Source organism: Rousettus aegyptiacus, unplaced genomic scaffold (assembly GCF_014176215.1).
Source record: "Rousettus aegyptiacus isolate mRouAeg1 unplaced genomic scaffold, mRouAeg1.p scaffold_m13_p_15, whole genome shotgun sequence".
NCBI lineage: Eukaryota > Metazoa > Chordata > Mammalia > Chiroptera > Pteropodidae > Rousettus > Rousettus aegyptiacus.
The window spans coordinates 50,817,800-50,831,120 of record NW_023416290.1 but is presented as its reverse complement, the minus strand read 5'-3'; the positions used below and the strand labels follow the sequence as shown (position 1 = coordinate 50,831,120).

General features: G+C 43.9%; 1 protein-coding gene across 1 annotated transcript in view; it reads right to left on the bottom strand.

Moving 5' to 3' along the window:
• Positions 1–13,321, bottom strand: part of FER1L6 (fer-1 like family member 6) — a 108,199-nt gene that overhangs the window by 82,233 nt on the left and 12,645 nt on the right. Inside the window, exons 2-6 of the mRNA XM_016166440.2 lie at positions 12,691–12,773; positions 7,301–7,412; positions 4,630–4,684; positions 4,405–4,536; positions 1,358–1,420 (exon numbers count right to left, since the gene is read on the bottom strand). Of these exons, the coding sequence (XP_016021926.2) occupies positions 1,358–1,420; positions 4,405–4,536; positions 4,630–4,684; positions 7,301–7,412; positions 12,691–12,766 (438 nt within the window). The 5' untranslated portion in view covers positions 12,767–12,773. The remainder of the gene's footprint in view (positions 1–1,357; positions 1,421–4,404; positions 4,537–4,629; positions 4,685–7,300; positions 7,413–12,690; positions 12,774–13,321) is intronic.

Genomic DNA, 13,321 nt, shown 5'->3' with positions numbered 1-13,321 from the left:
CGGCTACAAAGCCAATCTCACAAATAGGTCGTTGCCTGAGCTACGCAACATAACAAAGTCATGGGCAATGTTCCAGGTCCCGAAATATCTTCTGCACCACTTGTCATCATGCCTGAAATTCAAACACGGAGAATGTTTGGCTCCTGATGACTTCTCATTCTTCAAGAGTCACATTCTTCAAGTGCTCCAAGGAAGATAATATCGTCATTCTGCTATTAGCTAAGCCTCACGAAGGACTTATATGTAATATGTTACATATATATTAATTTGTATGTAAACATAATATTAAAATAAAGATGATCGGATGATAAAGACAGACAGGGAAGTCGTCAAGACAAGTTTACTCTGCGCACTTCTGATTAGAGTTGGTGTCCTGTTAAGAAAACCTTTCCTCATTCTCCACACATCTTACGTTCTTTGAAAATCATTTGGAATCGAGCACTTGCCCTTCAGCCCCCCACCCCGCCACTTCCAGGGCGCGCACCCTCGTTATCCACGGCATGGGAGAAGCCGTGATCTCTCAAACCGGGGAGAGAGGTGCAGCGTGTCACCCACTGGTCTCTGTCCTTTACTGAGTGGTGTGAACTTGGCGATGACCGCATTTGTGTTCTCACGCGGACTAGGTCAGCTTCCACGTCCTTTGCCTGCTCACTCCTGTCCACCCTATGGCGGGCCAACCTGGATAAGACACCTGGCTACACCAGGAAGCTCTCTGTCTCTACTCTTCAGACTCTATCTGTGGAGGCAGAAAGTCACCTGGCAGGCTGAGGAAGAGTTTATGCAGCAGAACCAAACCCCGCCCCCCGTGGGCAGGTCTAGAGGTCGACGCTCAAAGGCAACCAACTGTTAAGAAGCCAAATGGCAATCACTTGTGCTTCAAATCACATTCTCCCATCCAACACTACTGATATATTTGGTTCCTTCCTGATTCTTCTTCTTTTTTCTGTTTCTCTATTCATGACTAAGTAGGAGGGGGAGGAATGTGATTAATTATTAGTAGTATGGATATCACTCCAAGAGAAAAACACTAACATTTGGAAAGAAACCAACTCAAAACTGGCCATCTATTCAGATGTCATTTGCAGCATATTTTTCACATTCCCACATGAGTAAGCTACACGACTCAACTCATGACGGCTTCACAGCAGATGATAACTCACTTCCAACGAGCATAGATTTTCCTTCCCAAACTCCTCTACGCTGGTTCTCTCAGGTTTTATCCTGTTGGTTTCAAACCCACCAGCTCCCACTCATCCTCCGGAATCTATTCTCCCCTAAGCGGACTGAGCTGTCCTAGAGAGTTCCCAGAGCCTAGACTCTCTCCCAACCCCCCCCCCATCACCAATGATATACTTACTGAGATTTTGATGATCTTGTCAAAAAGATGTACTTGGGGCCCAGTGAAGTCAAAGACAAAGTACTATAAGACAAAAAAGTTCATTCTGACCAAAAATCCCAGGCTTACATATAAGAACCCTATTCCTGGAGTAGATTTAAATCTGTATTGTCCTAACCAATGGCTCTGTGGTCCTAACGGCACATAGATATATAAATACATATACACACCATTAATCGATTGGCCATCCATTATTGAAGGTCATTTAACTTATTTATTTTTTTTCAAATACAAAAAATAGAAAATGAAGAATGCTACCTACCACATTTTTTGCACAGGTTACATGTGAGTCTTCTTCTAAAATGGACATGGGAAATAGAATTTTTGGGTCATGGTTTATGTGCACGTAAATTTTTAGTAGATAGTGTGAGATTTCTTTCCAAGGGAGCTCACTATTTTACATTCCCACAGGACGAAGGAATAGCAGCATGTGAAAATAGCCATTTCTCCACACCCTTGCCGACCCGTGATACTGTCAAATCTTTTATTTAGTTGCTTGTTTGTTTTTACCTATATATAATAATGAGTGAACATAGTATCTCGGTAGGGTTTTGATTTGGAGCGAACTTAATTAAAGCTTGATTTTCTCGGGAGTTTTCAACTTCAAACACCCCTGTGAAATTACCAAGATGTACCAGGGAGAGAACGAAAAGAAAGTACAGACAAGGGAGGTTTCTAATTTTAAGAAAGTGATTGACTTTCAGAGTTGAAGAAGTTATCTGGACGGGTCTCTTATTCTACAGATAAGAAGAATGGAGACTAAAGAATTTAAGAGACACGCCGAGTTATGCAGCTGGTTATTGCTTGGCTGAGACCAGAGCTGGGTCCTCCTTGAAGTCACTGCGCAAGGGGCTTGAGCACTAGGTGTTTTATCACTGAACTTTTTTCCCCAATGTAGGCTGCTGATCCTAAGGTGCGGGAAACTGGAAGGGTGTTTCGTTGAGGGTTATGTGTTTTGGGGACTGGCGGTGGGGAGGGTGGGGTGGAACTAGGAAGTCTACTGTGCACTATTTCTTTTGTTTTTAAGCCACAGGAGGGAGGAATGATGCAGGACCTTAGAGCTGAACATGACAACACTGTTAACAGTCAGTCTTTAATGGGAAAAACAGAAAAGCCAAAATGTGGAAACTATCATATATTAATTGTAATAAGACCTTCAAAATGGTGGCCCTTGGATTTCAATGAAAGGTTAGAGTATATCAGTGTCTTCTGTTTAAGAAAATAGGAAAACATGTGTAACATTTCAGGCAGTTTTTTTCACATATATGTTCAAACTTTACAAGAGTTTGGTTTTAGAATTTCTTTTACGTGCAAAATTCACTTACATGAAATTCTTCATTCTCTGAAATATGAGATGCCGTGGGTTCCTTTGGACCAATAAATTAGTTCTAATGTTTATTGCTTTCTGCTGAGTTTTACATTTCAGACTCAACTGCCTCCCACAGGTTCTATAAACATTTTTCTGTCTGGGACATATTCCCCAGCCCCTACTAACTGGTCCCTTCAAATCTGATGATCTACGGGCCTGCCATTGGGATCAAAAGCTGTACCAAAGGCTTTTAGTTCAACTATAACAATGGTTTTTACTTGATTTCCTACTGATTACAATTGGGTTGAATTTAATGTCATTTAGATCCCGAATTTGTATGTGTAAATCAATGCTAATTATAATAATTAACAAATTTGTAGAGCCTTGCATTAAAGCATTTTCATGCACATTGTTTCATATCACATCCATGCCGTAAGATGTTTTGAAGGTGAGGAGCGGAACAGGCAGGAGACAGTTGCCACTTTAACTCATGGCAAAAGGCTTAGAGGCAGGAGTGATAACTTCAGAGGAAAGGAATTAACAGCTCAAATGGAATTCGGGTGTTTCCTACTGACTTCCTTATCCATGCTGTCTCTGCCTTCCTTTGCAATTACCACTCCAATTAGGAAAATAATTAAGAATTTACTGCATTTTTTTTTTTTTGATAATTCATGGTGTCAAAGTGCCTAAGGAGAATAAGAACTCTTGCATGCTGTTAGAGTATAAATTCTTACCTGCTTGGCAATTTGTTGGCATCAACAAATTATCCTTTTTGCCCTAATTATGCCATATAACTATTATTGTAAGTAGTAGCCAAAGACTGAAAAAATTTTAATATCTATCAATGAGAAATTGGTTTAGTAAGTTACAGTGTATCAATGCAATGGGAAACTCTACAGCAATGAGTAGAAATGAAACTGAACTCTACATCCTGTATAGACTAATTTCCAGACACTTTTTTGTGTGTACGTGAAAAGAGAAAGTCCAGGACGTGTGTGAGAAAGCTACTATTTGGTTATAATATTTATTTGTATTCTTGTACATGCCTGGAGCATCTCTGGAAGGATATAAAAACACCTGGTAAGAATGGCAGCCTCTAGGCAGGGGGTGCTAAGGGATTAGGGATCGAAGATCAGGGAACACGTATTTTTCATTATATATCATTCTATACTCTTTGTATATTTTACCATTTTTTACTGTGTTATCTTTCTACTTTAAAAAGAGAATTTAGTGTGTTTAATATTTAGAAGCTTCGTGTCTCTTTCATCTTCTCCTTTTCACTGCTTAAAAAAACATGACTATTTTACTTTCCAATGCAGCATACTTGTTTCAAAAGTAGTAAATTTCCAATATCTCCGCTATGCAAAAGGATGTCTTCAGACTAACCACAGCTTTTCAAATATAAACCCAGGGTTTACGATGGCTGAGGATAAGCTTATAAGAAATAGGAAAATGGGTCTTATTAAAAAACAAAGTAATGTATTTAAAATTAGAAGGAATTCCTTACTTCTCTTTTCCATTATTTTTTTGTTAGGTTTTATAGGGTTATTTGTAAGGAGGCTCGGGGAGCCTGCCACGGGCTTGGATGTGTGACGGGAAGATGAGTGAGGGGCACAGTTTCTCTGTTTGGCTGAAGAATGCCAGAGTGTCAGCGGAGAGCATGTTGACGGAGAGGATGTTGATGCCCTCCATGACTTACTTCATTATAAAACGGGCTGTTGGTTGCTTCTTTCACTGCGCTTTGCCTCTTCTCATCCCCGATTTCGATGATCACCACTGGGTCCATGTTCTCACCCACCAGTTGGCGGGCCTCAATGATGGTTATGGCAATCTACAACACAAAGTGGCGTGTACACACTCGGGACCTGGCTGTTGCTTCACACGAGAACTGGGGGAGGCTGGCTATAAAGAGTCAGTCACTTACTTGATAGTTTTGCGATCTGACCTCCCCATCATGGATCTTAGTCAACAGTTTTGATCTATGAAAAGAAAGTTTAACATATTTATGTCATCAAGGAAGAACATGCTTTAGATCCATAAGCCATGATAATATTTCCCCAAGTATTACTAAGCGATTTTATTTATATCATATCACATATTCTCTTTACATCTCTGGGAGAGATCAGTATAAATGGACTTAACCTCTCAGTCTCCCCGTCCTAAAAATGGAGCTTATAGTAACACTCACTACTATTGCTGTAATGATTGCTATAATTCAATGATATAATGCACGCGAAGGTTTAACCCAGTGCCTAGAATAAATTTCAACTCTTATTGTGAGTACGATTACTAATCTTATTTATTAAGAGAAACTGATATTCCTCAGCAAATCCATGGTAGAGCTGGGTCTAAAGAAAGATCTTTCTTGCCTACAGTCCGATCCTTTTCATGTTTCTATTAGATACAACAAATCTGAGTTTTGTGATTGCTTTTGAAAGAACTGGTAAAAAGAGAAAATTGGAAGTGACAGCCAAGATGCTATTTTAGTGAGATCTCACATTCCAGAAGATTTCATTTATCTGAACTGTTACAAGTAATTGAAAACAGGTGTGTAACACCTGGGACTTAGAGACTGGGTAATAGTAGAAAGAGATGAAGAATCCTATAGTCACAGAGGCAGCAGTGGTTAGGAAATTAACTCCGCTAGAGTTCCTACTGAATTTTATTCTCTTGCCTTCTAATTTATGCTGATGATAATAATTGAGTCCAACAGAGAACAGGGTAAACTAGTAAAAAAAACTCATGGCTCTGGAGTCGGACCGATACGAATTAGAACATGTGTTCTCTCCAATTTTGTAATGTTAGCCTTAATTTCCTCATTTGAAAGTGGAAATAATAATTCTTACTACATAGGGATTAAAGGAGATAATGCACATGGGAAAGGGCAGCTATCAAAAGGTATTCATTCATCAATAAATAACAAATTTATATGGATAACTTGTCATGTGAAAGCTCTGTGCTAGGCTCTGTTAGAGGGAAAACAAAGACGAATAAGCTATCATCTTGGCCTGTGCTGAGCTAGCAAGCAGTCCAAGAGAGAGAGAGGACCAAAGCATATAAAGAGAGAACTAGTAAGTGTTCAATGTGTCATAGAACAAAATGCCACAGAAGTTCAGAGAGAAATTCCTGAGATCTGGGGTCAGCAATAAAGACCGCACTACAGAAGTCAGATGTGAACTGAACATTAGGTGGTGGGTAGAATTGCAATTGATGCAGAATGTGCTGACCAAGGAGAAAGAAGGTCTGCTGCTCCTTATTCCTCTTTCTCTTGTCTTCTCCCATTCAGTGCCGTTATCTTGGTGAAATAAATGGCAAGGGATCCCTTAGAGGAGATTTTAGAATAATTGAAATCCCCATTCAGGTGCTTGGGGGTGAGAGTTATTATGGTACAGTGTAGGGGGAAGGAGATATTTCAGTGAGTATAACCATACAAATTTCACTTCTTTTAAAGGTCAACCTCTAAAATATTACCTTCTCCGATTTCCATCAGCCCCCTATCTCCTCTGCTCCTTACCCACACACAATGCCTTCCTATCACGATTCAGAAACAACAACTCAGGGTCTGCCACACAGGGAAGCACTGATTTGCTTTGAGAAAGAGGTGGGATGGCATGAGGAATTATCATAGGAAATGGACATAAACAAATATGGTAGACCGGAAGCACTGATAGCCCCAATTATTCGCGTCCTTGTCTCCATGCTCTTTGCCTTGAATCACCTTTCGCTCTGACGTGGGCTGGTCTTGTGACTTGCATTGGCCAACAGAATGCAGCAGAAATAAATGGCTTGCCAATTCCAATCCTAAGCCACAAGAGACCCTGTGTACTTCCACTCTTCTCCGGGAATACTGCCATCACCACCAATGGAACAAGCTCAGACTAGCTCGTTGGAGGATATGATACCATATGAAGGAAAGCTCATGGTCTCAGCTGAAGCAATCCTAGAGCAGCCTACCACCAGCCAACCTTCACGCTAAAATCAGCAGAGCTGCTAAATGACCACAGACACGTGAGTAATATATGCGTGACTATTTAGAACCAGTAAAACTACCCAACTAACCTACAGATTCATAAGCAATAATAAATGCTTATTATATTAAGCCACTGAATTGGGGGGAGTTATTTGTTACACATAAGTAGCTAACTGATACCACGAATCTCATGCGGAAAGCCAGTTCTGACTTTTCATTGGTACTATAAGAACTACCTTCTCATTTGGCACAAACACAAAGCTAAGACATCTAGCACCTTGATGAATTAAAGAGCAGGTGAGGGACGGCTCCCAGATCTGTCTCTTATTGCTGCTCTCAGTCTTGAACTGTGAGGGACATGATGACCTGAATTCAGGGCGTTTCAGACTAGAAGCCGGTCGAGTCAGGACCCTGGCCTGCTGAAGGCTGACAGGTATCAAGAGGCCAGCGCTGCCACAGAGAAAGCCGGACATGGGGACAGAGCACTCAGACTCCCTGCCTTAGACTTTTGGCTCCTCACAGACAGTGAGTGCGTGCTAGTCTCTTTTCTCCTGAGCCCGTAGGGGACCTGGCACATGGGAGGTGCTCAGCCAATGTGCGCTCACTGCCTGTGTCAACACTGTACCTTCTCTTTGGAGCAGCTGAGGGGACAGGAGCGGCAGATGCATTATCATAAAGCAAATCTCCTTCCTGCGGAGAAGGCCCCTCGCGTGGTGCTTCTGCTTCGCTGTGGCCATCTAGAGAAGGAAAAAGAAAGAAAATCGGGTTAAGTATGACACATAGCGGTGATCTAAGCCCCAACACTGCATTTGGCACTTTGCTGTAATGGGTACAAGGAGCCCATAAGACAGTCCTTACAACAGGAAATTTACCATATTATTGGCAGAAAAGCCAGACACGTATCTTAATTAAAAAAAGATGTATATTCTGTTTCCAAAGAAGAATATGTTTATATGCATAGCAGTGTGGAAAGAAAACTTGATTATGAATTTAAAGGCATATTTTCAAGTCATAACCTTGCCACAACAGGACTTCAGACAAGTAATTCATTTCTCCTGAACCTTAGTCAGCAACACTTAATGTGCCTAAGAATCACCTGGGAAGCTGTTAAAATGCAGATTCTGATTCAGTAGGTCTGGGGTTTCTAATAGCAGGGTCTAACACAGGTAAGGCGGTTTCTGTGTCTGAGGACCAATTTTGAGTAGCAAGGTGATGTAGGTTAAATGATGTTGCCCAAAGATATTGGATGTTAGTCCCTGGATTCGGTAAACGTGACCTTATCTGGGAAAAGAGTCTCTGCAGATGTGATAAAATTCAGGATTTGAGAAGGGGAGATCATCCTGCATTGTACGGGTGGGTCCTCATTGCAGTCCCCTGTCTCCTAAGAAGGGTGAAGCAGACGGAGAAGAGGACACAAGGTGCCTGTCAGGCAGAGATTGGACGGATGCTGCCACAAGCCAACGCTGCAGCCACCGGAAGCTGGAAGGAGCAAGAAACAGATGCTCCTGAGGGAGTGGGGTCCTGCGGACAACTTGTTTTTGGCCCAGTGATACTGATGGTGGCATTCTGGTCTCTGTTACCGTGAGAGAATAAATGCAGGTCGTTTTAAGCCACCCGGTTTGTGGTACTATTGCAGCTGTCACAGGAAACTAATACACGAGAATTTAGAAAATGTCCACGAATATTCTCTAGACCTCTCCTTCCCCCACCGGAAGGATTCTCATGGAATCTACATGGAATGTTGCCTGGTTATCAAAATGTCTTACATTCCCCAGGTGCTTCTACTGTGTTGTAAATCTTGAGAACCACTCCTTTTGGTAAAAACTAACAAGTAGATGGAACACCCTCCTACACACAGAGTCTCTGCATAGCGTAGTTCAAAGACCTGCATCCAAAAGGTCTGGGTTCAAATCCCAGTGTTGCCAGTTTCTAGCTCTAAGATTTGGGGCAAGTTACTTGACTTCTTTCGGCTCTGTTTTCCTCATCTATAAAGCAAGGCAAGGCTAGTGCCCTACCCCAAAGGGCTGTTAGGAAAAGTAAACAAAGCATGGACAGCCCTAACACCGTGCCTTCCAGGCACACGGTGAGTGTTAAGTGTGTGGATTCCAAATTGGGTGACTTTAGCAAGTCACTCAGAATTTCCTGACATTTTTTTTTCTTGCCTCTAAAAGGAAAAGGTTAGACAAGAAAAGTGATTTTTGATCTTTTTAAAGCAACATAAAACCTTTCATAAATGTAATTTTATACCACACTTCAATAGATAACAAAAGTCCATTTACACCCAGCTATTCAATATGCTATGGGGTGGAATTCCAGGTAGGAAGCCCCCGATAGGGACTCACTGCCACCCTCTTTCGGCACCCCGGAGCCATTTCTCAGAACCTAGGTCTCCATGGGACCCAAGTGGTAAGTTGGCCAACTTAATAATCTCTAAACACCTTCTAGTTTTGACTTAATCAGCAACTGAGCAGCACAGTGCTGAGTCAGAAGGAAAATAGAATAACACAGCCCATAATGTCACAGGAGCTCGTGGACAGGGGCCTTAGGGGGCATTTGGTGGTTACAGGAAGGATGGCTGAATGAGTGCATCAGCTCTGACTCTTCTCTCACTCTGGAAGCAAAAGACAAGACCAGCCCACAGAGACCACAGGAGGAATGCCTGGGCCCGACTACGCAACTTGAAGCAGCAAGATCAAATGAAGCCTTTCTCCCCTACTCCACTACAAAAACCTCAAGGATAGGATAGAAGCAAAGGTCATAGTTGCAAATTTCCAGTGAACATCTTAGGTACCTGACATATGTTAGGTTCAATACCAAGGAAGGAAGGAGTAACAAGCGTGGACCCCTTCCGCTACATTACGTTCTGGAGGGTAAGACAGACCTGGAGGTAGAAAGGCAGTCAGTTAAAGTTTCTTTTATAGTTTTCGTTTATTCACTCATTTATTGAGTTGCTATGTTCTCTCCAATCCGTCCACCATGAAGTATGCAGAGTGACCTTCTAAAAAAAATACCCTCATCACATTACTTCTCTTCTTAAAACCCCTTGATGGCTTTCCATGGTACTTAGAATAAATCTGAGGTCGACTCACGACTCTGACGTCCTGCTCTGTCTGGCTACCGTCTCCTCCTTTTGGCCCGCCTGTCCCTCTATCCCTGCTGCCATGGTTTTCTAGTCAAACAGGCCTATTTTTGTTCCTTCTACTTTAACGGGCTCTCTCCTCCCTGCCCACCCCCTGATGGGCTCCTTTTCTTTCTTGAAGTTTCAGCTTAAATGTTGCCGCCCCAGAAAATCCCTCTCTGACTGCGCTAACGCAGATTCCCCAGGAGCCTGCGATTTGGCACGCTGTCTATTTTTGTTATGTCACTTTCCTTGACTTGTAAGGCAGTTACTTCTTCAGGGCCCCAGCAGATAACAGACAGACCACCCCAAACAGGACCATCGAGGACCTTTATTTTTACAAAGGCCTGGGTGGAGAAAAACGACAAAGGGTTATATAGCTCTGGGGCTCACAACGGTCAAGCTGTTGCCATTTGGAGGCCCCCAAAATGAGAGGAGAGAACAGTTACCAGAACCTAGAAGTCAGGTTCAGTCAGCTTCCCTGCAAGGAGCAGCAGCCACCCTTCAATTGAAGGACACTTCCAACCTGACCTCACTCTGATCCTGACCTCACTCTCCTCCCTCTCTCAGACCTCCTGCTGGAGTGTCCTATTGAGGAAGGGATCTGGGTCATGTAGCCACAGGAGTCAGCCTCCTGGGACAGAGAACGGGTGGAGAAAGGTGCAGGATAGGTCTGGAAGGGCAAACGGAGGAGTCCGGCACAGAGCTGTCTCCTCGCTAGGCTATCCACTGTTCACCATCATAAAGCCGGAACCTGGCACAGCACCCAGCTCTTTGCAGACATTCTGTTACTATTTGTTGAGCAGATAAATGAATGCGTAATCATGGAATGTACTCAATAACTATTTGCTGGGCAACTAATTAATGGCGGGGTTAAGGTAACTGGGGTTTTAGAAAATTAAGGCATAATCAGTATGCCTCAAAATATTCAGATATAAGAACCACAGACTTTGAGAATCTTTCAACATTTCACCTAAAAAGATTTAACTTCCCAGAGCCAGCCAAGAAAGACCAACATATACTCAGCTCTGTGGACTTTATCAGTCTCCGGCAGTAGGGGCTGGCCCCTAGCCATCAGGATGGGTGCTATTTATTTTCTAGGAGGGCCCCAATTCCCTCGCTCTGTTTGCTTTGTGGGCTGAAGACTCAAATTAGAATGAGCCCCAGGAGCCAGCCCCTCCGAAATGCCTGTGGTTGACGAGCCTAAACCTCTGTCAGCCGGTCCTTTCCTCCCCTGCGAGGCGAGTACAGGCTCCTAACTGGGGGCCCGCCATGGGGCAGGAAAGCCCAAGGTCCATGTGAGACTGACTGGGGCTCAGGAGCCAGCTTCTCCACGTATTACCTGTGTGACTTTGAGCAAGCCGCTCACCCTCTCTGAACCTCTGTCGTAAAACAAGGACAAAGGGATCTCCATTTTAGAGTAACAGAAGATGTATGTCAAGTAGAAAGAAGCAGGGACTTATTAAGTGTGTCACGAATGTTATTTTTCACAAGGTCCTTGAAGGAAGGGACTGGGCCTTATTCAAGCGCCTGTCCCCAGGACTACCACAGTGTCAAAATTTCAAGGACCCCAGGAAAGACCCCAAGCCTTTTCCACTCACTTCCTGATATCTTCAATTTGACTGAACAGACAAGTACTTCTATTAAGCTTTAAGCCTTGTCCCTTAAAATGTAAAGTCTCCCATCCCATCCAGATGACTCTTAATCATTATTATCAACACTTCAGTGTGAATGAGTTTCCATAGTTTTCTATTGTAAGATTGGGTTTTACCTGAGGGCAAGGAGTGGAATTAACCAGGGCTTAAGGCTGCAGAACACCTGCGGTGAACGGCAGGGATGGGTGAAGGAGGCCCCCCAAACGGAGGAGAGAGGAGGGGCGGAAATAAAGCAGACTCGGCTGCACCATGTTGCTTTACGAATGGTCCAGAAAGGCTTTTTGGCCTTGAACTGGTTGCTGTCAAGGCCGCTCGGCAGAAGTCTCCAGGAAACCACACCAGACCTGTCCTTTTGGAAGTTGATCCTGTTTGATTCAATGGACATGAATGTCCACTGGATGCTGGCCTGGCCCCCGCAGGCACGGTTCACACGGTAACTCAGGCTTTGCTCTTTTAGAGAAGGAAGTAGCCCATTCTAAGGGCAGAAAGTCAGACAGGATGGATTTACCTCCCAACCTGACCGCTTCCGGTCTCCGTGCCTGTTTTAGAAGGCAGGCTTCATGGGTCTGGGCAGCCACGCAGGGTCCTGTGCTAAGAAGGGCCTTGCTGCACTTGGCTTAATGCTGTGCTGTCACTATCTAGAAAGTCTTAACAATTTCTTAACAATGGCTTCGCATTTTTGTTTTTCACTGGGCTCTGCAGATTTCTGCAGCTGGTCTTCCTCACAGCTCACTCTCTCTGCATCTCTGTAACCTCATTTGTAAAACTAGGACAACAATACCTACTGGTAAGATGGTGTAGGGCAGAGGTTAAATGAAACAATATATACAAAGCCTCCCCCATAGCAGCTGCTAATCTCACTCTGATTTTCAAAGTCTCACTTGATCCTCCCCATGGCTACGTGAGGTCAGCCCAGGAAAAAATTGAGTCTCAGCCTCCGAGCCACTTATCCTGGGCCACAGAGCAAATGAGAACAGAAGCAGAAACTTGAACCTGGTCTCTGCCTCTTTTTGGGCCCCCTTCCACAGCCCAGTGGGTGTCCACTCACCTATCTTTGCTCCAATGACGGGATGACCAGCCTGAGGCAAGTTGCCGTAGCCCCACGCCTATGACCGGCAGGATCTGAAGACCCAGCCGGCAGCACGTTTCCCGTTTCACTGCTATGGAGGGTGAACCCTGTTCTCAGCCAATTCGGGGTCCCCTCTGTTGGCAGTCAGATCCCCATCCCCCCAGAAGCCTCACCTTCGGCAGCCTTGTTGGCTAGGATTAACCCTTTCTCTGCTTTCTTCTTCCTCTTCTTCAGCTTCAGCCCAAACATCCCTTTTCTGAAAATAAAGAGAAAATCTCAATAACGCGGTAATAGTAACTTTGAGTCCTTCAGATATGTTAGGAGAAAAGCACACTGAGCTCTCCTGGAAGAGAAACCGGCCTCCTAAACCACCCAGGATGGGGATCAGAAAACAAGGAATGACCCAACGAGGAATCCGGACAGCTCTGCTTATGCAGAAACCATGAAAATCCCACCTGAAGAGAAGTGATGAAAAAAAGAAAGAAAGAAATCATGAGGTCCGCCTATGATCACACTTAAATGAGGCATAATCCTACTACTGACAGCACTGGCTGGCATTTCTCCAATTCTCCCCACTCCCCTGGGCCAGTCGCACAAAACAAATGACATTGGGTAATTGCGATGTCAATCCAGCAACCCTCTCCTACCCATCTTAGAGATGAGGAGCCAAGGCCCAGAGAGGGTAAGTACTGTTTCTAAAGTCACACAGCTCCTAAGCGTCAGAGCTGCCACTGGAACCCAGGTCTCTTTGATTTCAGAGCCGAGGCCGTGGCCACTGGGTGGCCTTGAGCCTGCCCAATCCCC